This window comes from Ischnura elegans, chromosome 10 (genome assembly GCF_921293095.1).
Source record: "Ischnura elegans chromosome 10, ioIscEleg1.1, whole genome shotgun sequence".
In the NCBI taxonomy this organism is placed as follows: domain Eukaryota; kingdom Metazoa; phylum Arthropoda; class Insecta; order Odonata; family Coenagrionidae; genus Ischnura; species Ischnura elegans.
In genome coordinates this window covers 1320882-1332805 of record NC_060255.1, presented here as the reverse complement: position 1 = coordinate 1332805, position 11924 = coordinate 1320882, and the positions used below count along the sequence as shown (strand labels likewise).

The following is an 11924-nucleotide window of genomic DNA, read 5'->3' as shown; positions in this document are numbered from 1 at the left end:
AATCCCAGTTTAGACAAATGTTAATGGTCAATTTTAACCTCATTTGATAAAAGCCAGATTGGCGCCCATGCGATTCCAGTCCACGTGACGTCACAGGGACCTAGTTTCTATAGGAGAAGATAGGAGTTATACATCGTCTGAGGCTACCAATGCATGCATGAGGCACAGAGCTCAGAGAAACGTGTCTTAATAATCACGTATTAAAACTGGCTAAGGTCGGAAAGTTTTCTTCGTTTGATAAGGTATTAATAAACCTTTTTTAAGCCAAGCGCTACAAGCCAGCAAGGTACTCAGCTATCCGCTAGCATCCTGCGTCCTATCAGCGCTCAGAGCCTCGATCAAGATCACCTCACAAGGCGGGAGGGGGAACCAGAAATGCGTCGCACGGCCTTTTTCCCATCATTCCTACTTACGCGTCGCGTTTTCGCGCGTTTGAAATTTTTCACTTTTCATTTAATCGCGAAAAATAGATATCGTCATTTAAAAATGTAAAAGCGAGAAATACGTACTCAAGGAGTAATAATCTTTCGATTTAGGCAATAAAATAATAATAGGAAGCCACCCTATTGATTTAGTGGCAGTGTGTTTATTTTCTGATCAAATCGAGTATTCCAGTGAAATCAGCAATATCAATTGAAATATATAAACATGAATTGATACCACCAATAAAACTGATATGACTAACTGCACCCTATAATAAGTTATTACGGAGGTGGAATTCTTTACAGATGATAATGTTCCTTCAAACATTCCTTTCACACCAAGAATTCCAACGAGGGGGTCTTGAAAGCTCGAGACCTGCTCGGCTTCACTTCATCTCCCTAACTTCATCTTTCACCATGCCATCGTTCCAATGGCGTGTGTTCATCGATCACATTCATGCATGACGACAATGATTTTAATGTATTTAGTGGCTGAGCAACATCTTCCTGCTGCCCCTGCCTGAAGACACAAGCGTGGATATTGTTTATTGCCCACGGAGGCCACCTCCATCTCATCGAGGCCACCTCATCTGCTGGGTGGCAGGCTCCGCATTTGCCACGACACCTTCCCACCACAGACTGACCATCCTGTGTGAGGAGAATCAAACACTTATTTCCATGTGCTTTTTACAAGTAGGCGTGCGAACCCTCCCCATCTTTCACGGTTTATAAGTTTACTTTGTGGCACCTTACATCTGCTGGCAAATATCTTGGAACATAGTAAATTCCACATAATCATACTAGATAAACCTAAACCAGTTTCAGCCCTCACATATCATTCTCAAGATGAAACACCTCATGATAATGGCATATAATAAAAGACTATGGAATGACAGATTAATACAACATAGTAATAAAGTGTATAACCTCTTGAGAATGACATGCGACAGTTAAAACAAGGTTAGGTTTACGTAATAATGTTGTATGGAACATACAAAGTTACAGAATATTTATTTAACCCCCAGAGCTTCTATTTTTTCTTAGTTCATCAATGACATAAACACTTTTCATGGTAGTTGAATATTTCATCTTTGCTTAGTTAAAAGCGGTGAAATTAATATTAAGTGCAAAAGCACAAAATTCCCGGGTCCCACAAATGAAACCACAGATCTTTGGTTTTTCAGGCCACAGTGGCGACCCAGGTTCATTGGGTTCCATAGCAAATTACCAAGGTTCATCGTACTAGTTGCTTCATTTGGGCCGTTGGGATCCATCAAAGATCAATGCAAGATGTCCAAAATTCAAAGGAATGTGGACTTCCAAGAAGCTACACCAATGGTGTAGTCCATTTCAGAGCTAACCCCACAATTCGTGGTTATCATTGAAGTTATCTACTGACTAAGTTTACATCAGTTCATTATCCAGCTTCTAAGAGGATCGTTATGTAAGACTTTAAAGAAAAGGTTAGTGAAGAGTTTGATCTGGAGTGTAGCTCTCTACGGTGCGGAAACGTGGACACTAAGGAAAGAAGACGAGAGAAGATTGGAGGCATTCGAGATGTGGGTATGGAGAAGATGGGAGAGGGTGAAATGGACGGAGAGGAAAAGGAACGACCAAGTGCTGGATATGGTTGGCGAGGAGAGGCAGCTTTTAGATGAGATACGGAGGAGACAGAAGGTATGGATGGAGTTAGTGCTTATCGGGGAGGGGATGTTGAAAATGGTGCTAGAGGCTAGAATGTTAGGGAAACGAGGGAGGGGAAGGAGAAGAATAGGATTTTTAGATAGATTGAAAGAGAGTAGGCCTTATTGTGAGTTAAAGAAGGCAGTGCTGGAAGGAAAGGGAGGCTCCCAGATCACTTCTTGCGTACTCCATGGAAACCTACCTTAATCGGTAGAATACTATAATAATAATAATTCAAAATAAGGCAAACTCCCTTTCATTTCACCTAAACATATTCTTTGCTTCCTCCATCTCCCACATTTACACAGCATTCTCCCCTTCTCTAAAACTGTTTTCAACCACCCTTCCCTGCTTCAAAACTTTCACCATCCAAACCTTCTGTCCCCTCTATATTTCTTATGGAAGCTGCCTCTCCTCACCCACCATGACCAGCTCTTTGTCATTCCTCCTGCTCTCCGTCCACTTCAATTTCTCCATTCTTTTCCACACCCACATCTCAAAAGCCTCCAGCCTTCTCTCGTCCTCCTTCTTTAGCGTCCATGTTTCCAACTCGTAAAGCATTAGACTCCAAATCTCTCTCAAGACTACTCTCAGTTTCACATTGTAATCAATTATTTGTTTCCCCATTTTGCTTTTCTCCTTTCCCTTTTGCTTTTCTCCATGTCTCACTTTTCCACTTCCTTCTCTCCTCCATTCCTTCCATAATTTCTCTGCTATCCAGGTTTTTATCCTTCTACCATATTTTAGCCAACTGGCTTCTTGGCAGCTTTTATTATTGATGGTTACTAGCCTTTCCCATAACTTTAACTCAATCACCTCTCAACAGCACTTTCCCATTCGTGAATGTCTCTTTTGCTAATGCAGTTCTCTTTCTGGTGTCCTCATGCAGTGTCTGTTGCCCGCTAATGCGCAGCTCAAATAGTTGAATTGCTCTACCTGCTCAAGTTTTTGCTCATCTCCCTTGTCCCAAGTCTTACATTCCTAGCTCGTGATCCTATTCAAAACTGCATAACTACATTCTTCTTACCTACCGTTTTCTGGAGATTCATTATCATGCCATATACCTCACAATGCTTGTCAAACACATCCACCATAGCCTACAGCCACTTGTTGACTGGATAATGAACTGATTTAAGCGTATCTACCATCATATTAACTCCAGCTTCCATCTCATCCCAGGCCTCTCTTACCATTTCATGAGTCTACACATTAAAAAGCAATGACGAGTCTTGCCTCGCCCCTTGGCCAATGTCTGCCCACCCTGATTCTCCATCCTCTACCCTCATTTCAATAGTCTGGGCCTTGTACAAACTATGAATGAATTGCCTATCCCTCCAATCTGCCACTAAATATTTTCATAAGGATTTCTTATACAATTTCCATACATTCCACAGCAATTATGTCCACTATATTTAATCTTCCTGGCTTTTTCCTGCTATTTTACATATCCTCCACACTACCTCCACACTACCTCCACATTACCTACTTCCATTTACTCTGACCATGGGATGCTCAGATAAGATCCTTCCATATATTATGCCTTAACTTTTGACATGGCTTGCATTTCTTTGCCGTCTGATAATGACTTATGACTTTAACTTTGCCTCTTTCCTGCTGAAAATGTTTCCATTTCTCACACTGCCTTTTCCGTCAACTGCATAACTACTCTCAGTTTCACATTGTAATCAATTATTTGTTTCCCCATTTTGCTTTTCTCCTTTCCCTTTTGCTTTTCTCCATGTCCACACTTTTCCACTTCCTTCTCTCCTCCATTCCTTCTATAATTTCTCTGCTATCCAGGTTTTTATCCTTCTACCATATTTTAGCCAACTGGCTTCTTGGCAGCTTTTATTATTGATGGTTAACTCTAATCCCATCCTTCCTCTACTTTCTGCCTCCATCTCCTGTGCCGCAATGTGAAATTGAAACTCTAACATCAAGTTGAGTAAACACAGTCTGAAATATGGCTTAGTGGTATAACTGGTATCATATCTCACCTGCAATTGGGATATCTAGGTTTGAATTCGATAATCCAAATGTTTTTGATGGCAAATTTCACCCTGGTCCTCCTTTTCCTATGACCCAAGGTTTGCTCTTAAAGTTCTCTTGATGCTCTCTTGATTCATCACCAAGGAGGAATGCTTTGACACCAAACCATTAAATAGTAGAATATTATCCCTTTAAGTGCCAGCCTATTTTGTCTGGTAAGCTCAAGAGTACATGGTCTTTTTTGGCAAATTTGCTAGTTTGAACTTAAACATTTATAGAGAGCCTAAAATGCATTTTTGCGGTACATGTCGTGTTAAAGCATGACAAAGTACTACAAAATAGAGACAAAGGCACAAAAAATAAGAGGCTTGGGTGCAAAAAAAAAACCAGCCCATAGATCAGTCCAACAGTGATGCAGCTAGGAATTAAGGGGTTTAGATGCCACTAATACCAGGGTGTGTGGGGTATGGAATACCCATCAGTATAAGTGGTAGGTGAGAGGTTAATAAATTGCTAAATTTTAAGAAAAATTGATCAAAATGGTAAGTTTTACGGCTTTCTGTGGGATATTTTATCAATCCTTTCACCATTCTATTAGTAATATCAATCCAATTAAGTATAATGGATTGAAACTTCTCTGAGGCCTGGGGGGGGATTTTATCCCTCAAACCCCCCCTCACAGTGCCACTGCAGCCAAATATACTCTTTGCACATATCCCCCAGGCTGATGGTTGGCACCATATGGGATGAAGAAAAGTTAAGAGCTATGCACTCACGTCTTTCCTGCTGACATGAACAGCTGCTCCTGATCCACGTCCTATACTGCTATGAACCCTGAGTCCGGTACCTTTGAGGTTGATGCTGAAACGACCTTGAGGATAGTCTAGGGAGCTGTAGGAATAAGCTACTCTTGTACCATGTATCTGCCTGGCAAAGGTCATATCTTCAGCTGGAAGTTAGAACATAGCATTGCATGAGGCACACCACACATACACACACATGCCTTATTGTAAAATTTTCTCTCAGGGATGGGTCTCTCAGAAAAAGCAATGGCGGCGAAATTACCCACGTAAGTGGTTCAACATATGAATATCGGACTTTGTTCTTGTGTGATCTGGCGCTCGGATATCGTGAAACAAAACGTGAATGCATGAAAAAGCCAACTGTTACATGAATAGCCCACTGCCTTGCGAAATTCAATCAACATGCCGAGGGTTAGAGTGCGAGAAAATTACAAGGCTTACCTTGAGCCTGACTCGCAAGATTCCAACAGCACACCAGTTCCTCGATGCACTCGTTGAAGGAAAACAAATACCATTCATGCTAATGTGCAGTTCAAAGCTACAGTTGAAGACGGAGAAGTTTTCCCCGCTAATCCTGCGAACCTTAACATAACTTCTTCAATGCATAAATATCTGAGAACATTTTTACTTATCTATCCCCATCGGTAGATCTTTATCTATACCCATTTTCTACTCTTTATGTGTTCTGGCGATTTCACTATTTTCATCTGTTGAAAACGGAAAATGGTTGCATGATTTTGAAGTTTCATCTATAAAAAAATCGAGGTTAATATTTCTAATAATTATTTGATCGAATTTTATTTAGGTTTGTGGGCAAGATGTTAACGATCTGGAAGAGGTGGATGTCAATGTCAACCTTGCTGGTGGTGAAGTAGAGAAGGATGATGTACCATCTTTCACCGTGAATTCTGCTGAAGTATATGTAAGTATTTGAGGAAAAGTATTTCATAGAGTGGACTGGACATAATTATGGATATTCTCAAGAAAATAGGCGTCAATTGGAGGGATAGGCGACTCATTTGTAATCTTCATTTGGTCAATACTGCGCAAGTGAAGGTAGCGGACGGAGAAACTGGGAGGGCAAGCTTTGCCCGAGAAGTAAGGCAAGACTGTTCACTATCCTCATTGTTTTCTGGAGTATATGCTGAGGTGATGGCAAGAGAAGCGTGGGATGAGGTGGGAACTGGAGTCAAAGTGGGAGGAATGATGTAAAATCAGTAAGGTTCACGGACGATCAGGCGTTGATTAGCCAGTCAGCGAGAGGGCTGAAGAGTATAGTGGATGCATTAGACAAGAGATGTGATGAATATGGCATGAGGATTACTCACAAGAAGACTAAAGTCATAATTAAGTTAACCAAATTTCCAGGAAATAAAAAATTATCCACGCAACGCTTTACTCCCTCCGAAGTAAATGTTACCATTGAGTAAGAATATAAACTTACTCTATGATGTTACCCAAAATTTATTAAAACAATTAATAAAGTGTCAGTACAATCATAATTTAACTACTTGAGAACATTCTGGGGAGGGGTATTAAAGTTCGAGCAATTGGTTGCTAATTCTCCAAAAAGCAATTGACTGATTGCTATAAAATATAATTTGAACCGTCCTTCCCTATATTTGTAGATTTACAGTTCTCCCTTTACGTCACCATAACCTTTTCTAAGTATTCAAAATTTTCAACCCCATAAGAGGATATAAACGTAAAGAAGAAGCTGAAACCAATGCATTCAATTTAAGATCTACCAAAATTTATATTTTTCCGACGCGTAATTTTTCCGTTCAAACGCTCATTTATCTATGTAAGACGAAATTGTTTTCTTGATGGTCAGAAATTATAAGAGGATCAAATAGTTTAACATATTTTTTAAAGATTATGAAAGTGGTAACTTATTGTAGAAAATCCAAATAAATTAATTTGTTGATAGTGCGTTTAATGCTCAATATATTTTTTTTTGCACGGCAGGCTGAGATTAAACAAAAATTGCTATTTTTTCGAGCATTTATTATGTTTCGTATCTGGTCTCAGCTTACTAATTTTTGCAATTCGTATTGTCATTTGTCTTGAGGTATCCTACAGGCAAGGCCTAAATGGGATTCCTACTTTATCCTAATTTATTTAAATGTGCTTTTAATGATGATTCCACGGATAAATAAAAATAAATTGGCCAATTTATTATTTATGCGGTTCGTAAAGATTCACGAGCTACGATTGAGACACAAGATAAAAGTAAATGGACAAGAACGGAGAAAGTGAAGCGGACGGAGACTAAGAAGAACGACGAAGTGTAGGACATAGCAAGGGAGGAGAGAAAACTGTGTTACAGGAAAGAATGTTGGGTAAGTGAGAGATAGAAAGGAAATAAGAGATTAGATGGAAAGGAATTTCATAGTGAATTGAAGAGGAAATCCATGATAGGAGGAAGTACAGCCAGAATGTTTAGTAAATACTCATTACAAACCTACCTTAATCGGTAGTTTAGTAATTATAACTTTAGTAATTATATATAAATTTTGACACATATTTTTGTACGGATTATATTTATGAAAATTTTATAAGTGCCTAAAATACCATAGCATGCGTCTTCGTCATCCCTAACGTCCAGTTGCAGCCTTTAGGAAGAAGAAATTTCCTCCTGAGATTCTCCAATTGATGATTACTGAGAAATGCGATAAGGAAATATTTATCTGAAGCGAAGATCAAAAGTTATTTGAAATCCAGGGGAAACAGAATACTCCACGAAATATACGAAATAATATATAAACGCATTGTATATTTTTCTTTCGTACTCCACGTGGAATTAAGAAAAAAATTAGATGGACAAGGCTTTATGGGAAGACCTCATGGACGAGAAGTTAAAAACATTTTACCTTCTTCCAGAAATACTTAAATTGGAAAACTAAGAAATTAATATTTTTATGCATCGGGAGTTACGATTTTCATTGAAAACGAAATCTCTGAAACATTTTGACGGGTTGAAACACCATGAAGAACAAACGATATTCTCAAAAATGTCAAGGAATAATAAAACTGTACCTTTCAATTCTTACTTACCGGATTTTCACGCTACTACATGAGATAGCTTTAATTAGTAACCAAATGAATTATTAATTTTTTTTTAATACTTCCGGTTTTTTGGAGACGAAATCTCACCAATCTCTGTGCTCTACTCTTCCGTAAATAATATCCATTTACCAATCTCGAAGACCACCGTGTTGCCTTAAGGTACGTATACTTCCATGCGGCGCAGAGGCTGAGCACGGTGACACTCGGCTGTTCAACAGTCGCAAACCCGAGCGAGAAGGTTCCCAAAATTTCAGTCATCTAAACCCCATCCCCTACACATCGCCTTCCCTCCCTTCCCTAAACACTGCCCCCCTATGTTCCCTGCCTCGAGTCCAAGGCCACTTGCTAATCGGCTAGGCTCGCTGGCCACTAGGGTTTTTTGAGGGTTGGGGGGAAAGATCCACAACTCGAAAGTGGCCGATGTATCCGGAAGCCTTCAGGATCAAATTCTAGGCTTAATCCTCACACCTTCTTCGAAAGAAAACTCAACGTTTATCGCGCGAGTAGATTGCTGCCGAAGGACCTAAAAAAAGTTACAATGACTGAGTCACTAGGAACATGTGAAAAACATTAATTATATCAACAGTTCCGATGTAAAACTCGAAAGAGCATTAGTAAGTGCATGGGTGTTGAGTCGTGACATCAATCGCGTGAATACGGATGATAAGAATAGAGAAAAAGTTTGACATAAAAAAAATCAAACAGAATTTCATCGCAACCTAAAAAATTCCATCAAAATCCTTTTCGTAACAAACTTGATTGAAATAAATTAATTGAAAAACTGATAAAAAATAATTTTTAGTCACTAAAATATCAAATTGAGCAAATTTGATTTTTCAACCAATTATAAAATTTCATATAATGTTTCTTGGTAAAATTTAGCGTATTGAAGGGCATTGATTAAAGCAAAATATGAATTCGGGATTAATACGATTCCATTTGTATGCAGAGGTCAGAAAGAAGTGACAGAAAACGGCCGGCAGCTGTAATATTGAAATGACGGTGTATTTATAATAAAAAACAATCAAAACCCAGTCAACTCTCCATCTTACTGCAAGCAATTTCGAAGTCACCAGAATTACTAAAAAACATTGCATAACATAAGAGTCACAATACTGGCAAACGCCCAGGTATTCGTGAGACGAATATCTAACGCTTTGAGACCACATTGAAAGTTTAAGTTACAGTGCTAACGCCTGTTATTTCAATTGTGACACAAATATTACACGACCTAATAAATAATTGGGCTCATTGGGCAATTGGCCTTGTGGACTTTGGACAACTTTTAAGCACCAGTAAAGATAAAATACCACTTCAAGAAAAATCCGGCTTATATCAGATTAATTGTAATTCATGCCCAGCTTCCTACATAGGTCAAACAAGACGCAACATTCTTACCAGATACAAAGAACACCTCTCATATTACAAAAACAACAAACCGGAGAAATCCAGCATTGCACAACACCTTACTGACACAGACCACGAAATTACCCTAGACAACCTTACTCTATTGAAACAAACATCAAAACACCTACTTGACGCATACGAGAGCATTTACATTTATAGAAACAAAGGGAAACTCCTTAATAGTGACGAAGGTCCCATCCCGTATTCTTCTCTATTTTCTCTATTGCACTAAGAACGTTACGCCCTCAGTTATTTTCCACTCCGTAACGGTCATCCTTACGTCACGTTCCCTCACCCTCCTTCCAAGTTAAACCTTCCCTTTCCCCCCCCCCCCTTCTCCGTCCGTTAACTCTTCCCCTCCTATTCCGCCCCCCCATACCAACTTACGTCCAACCACAATTTTCCCCCTCTCCTCTTCCATCCTCTACACCACAACTATTCCCCTCCCCCTCACTCTCTTCTTCGTACATTTCAGCGGTGTCCATTGTTTTTTCATCACTCAACCTTGTTGAAGTGAAGCTTTAACCTCAGTTGCGTTGAGAAGGGAATCTTGGATTCCGAAACCGGTAGGCTTTTCCCGTCCAGGTGGCAGTTCCATCGCTCAGTTTTGAGCACATTCTCCCGGAGCATAACCCACGGAGTAAGTGTTGTTTGTGTGATAGTGTGTGTGTGTGTGGGTCTTAACTTGTGTAACCTTAGCGAGGCCCCCCAAAATTCTCGCGAAGGTTCCTCCATAGTTAAGCGAGTGATTGGTTTCAACGTGAGCAGCCTTAGCGAGGTCCCCCCAAACCCCTCGCGAAGGTTTCTATACTGTTGATCGTGTGTTAGTGAAGGGTTTCCGGTTGAGAGGCTGGGGTTGGTCACTGCTGCGAATCCTCCCGTTCCAGCATACCACACAGTGTTTTGTTTATACCTGTGACGAGGTCCCTTGTTACGGCCATTGGAGTGTTACTTGGAATGACTTTCTTTTTCTCGTAACTTCGGGAATAAATAGCTACATCCCTAGTAAAACAGTAAAAGAAGGCAGCGAACCGAGATGGTACGACGCGGAAGTGAGAAAATCATTCAGGCGACAGAGCGTGTCATGCTAAAATGAAAAAAAGTCAGCACGGATTTATCCGCTATTGAACGCGAGCTAATAATTAAAAAATATAGGATGACTAAAGCCGCCACGAAGGAAGCGTTCAGGAATGCAATCACTAATTTTAAAAGAAAAACACTAGTAAAGCAGTTACGGGATAACCAAAAAGCATTTTGGCCATATGTTAGGGAAGTTCAAGGTAAACGATCTACCGTATGTTCGCTGAGAAACAAACGACAATGGAGATGAGTTGACAAGCAGTTACGATAAAGCCAATTTTATTAAATTCCTACTTCAAGAGCGTGTTCACCGAGCCTTCCGAGAACTCACCCGAGACCGATGACAATCCCTGTATACATTGACATTAGTACGCTCGGAATAGAAAATATATTGAAATCGCTTAGTCCAAATAAATCACCTGGTCCGGACGAAATCCCTTCTCGCGTATATAAAGAACTCGGAATAGAAAATATATTGAAATCGCTTAGTCCAAATAAATCACCTGGTCCGGACGAAATCCCTTCTCGCGTATATAAAGAACAAGCCTCAGAAATTGCCCCCTACTTGCAGGTAATATTCAGTAAATCTATCAAGCAACTAGAAGTACCTAATGAATGGAAAATCGCTAATGTAACGCCAATATTTAAAAGTGGAGAAAAGGAACAGCCATCAAATTACAGGCCGATATCTTTAACGTCCATATCATGCAAGGTCCTTGAACACATCGTAGTCAGTTCGGTAATGAAACACCTAGACGCGCAAAACTTATTCATATGAACTCAACATGGATTCAGGAAAAGCAGATCGTGCGAACCTCAGCGCTTTTCGCCCACGATATTTTGGTCTCCGGGGAAGGCACCATTCCAGTAGACGCGATTTTTCTTGATTTCAAAAAGGCATTTGATAAAGTACCCCACGGAAAGTTAATAATAAAACTGAAATCGTATGGTCTAGACGAAGATGTAATTTTTTGGATTAGAGAATTTTTGAGCGACCGCGTCCAAAGAGTAGTATTAGACGGTGCAGTCTCCAATGAGGTTGGAGTCACTTCTGACATTCCTCAGGATAGTGTCATTGGCCCACTCCTATTCCTTCTTTATATAAACGACATTGGCGAAGTAGTGCACAGTAAGTTACGACTATTTGCAGACGACGCTGTAGTTTACAGAGAAATCCGTTCCAGCAAAGATATAGACGAACTAACTAATGACCTTGCAGCTATCCAAGCTTTGTGCGATGCTTGGCAGTTAGAATTAAATTTGGGAAAATGCGTCGTAATGCATTTCTGGAATAAGAATAACTCCCTACAGCGTAACTTAATCATTCGGGGCACCCAACTAAAGGCAGTTGAATCCATGAAACATCTAGGGGTTAGACTCAATAATGATCTATCGTGGAATAAACATATTCGAGAAATAACCGATGAAAAAGGCTTAATAACAGAGTTAGAACGCGTGCAAAGAAGAGCTG

The 11924-nt window shown here is 39.9% G+C and overlaps 1 protein-coding gene across 1 annotated transcript; it reads right to left on the bottom strand.

Annotated features, from left to right (window-relative positions):
* Window positions 1-509: 509 nt before the first annotated feature.
* LOC124166904 (A disintegrin and metalloproteinase with thrombospondin motifs 20-like) lies at window positions 510-5429 on the bottom strand. Its single transcript, XM_046544613.1, has 2 exons — window positions 4871-5429; window positions 510-1070 (listed from the first exon to the last, which is right to left on the bottom strand). Exons 1-2 carry the CDS (start codon window positions 5033-5035, stop codon window positions 828-830), a joined length of 408 nt encoding a protein of 135 aa, XP_046400569.1. The 5' UTR covers window positions 5036-5429; the 3' UTR covers window positions 510-827.
* Window positions 5430-11924: the final 6495 nt, after the last annotated feature.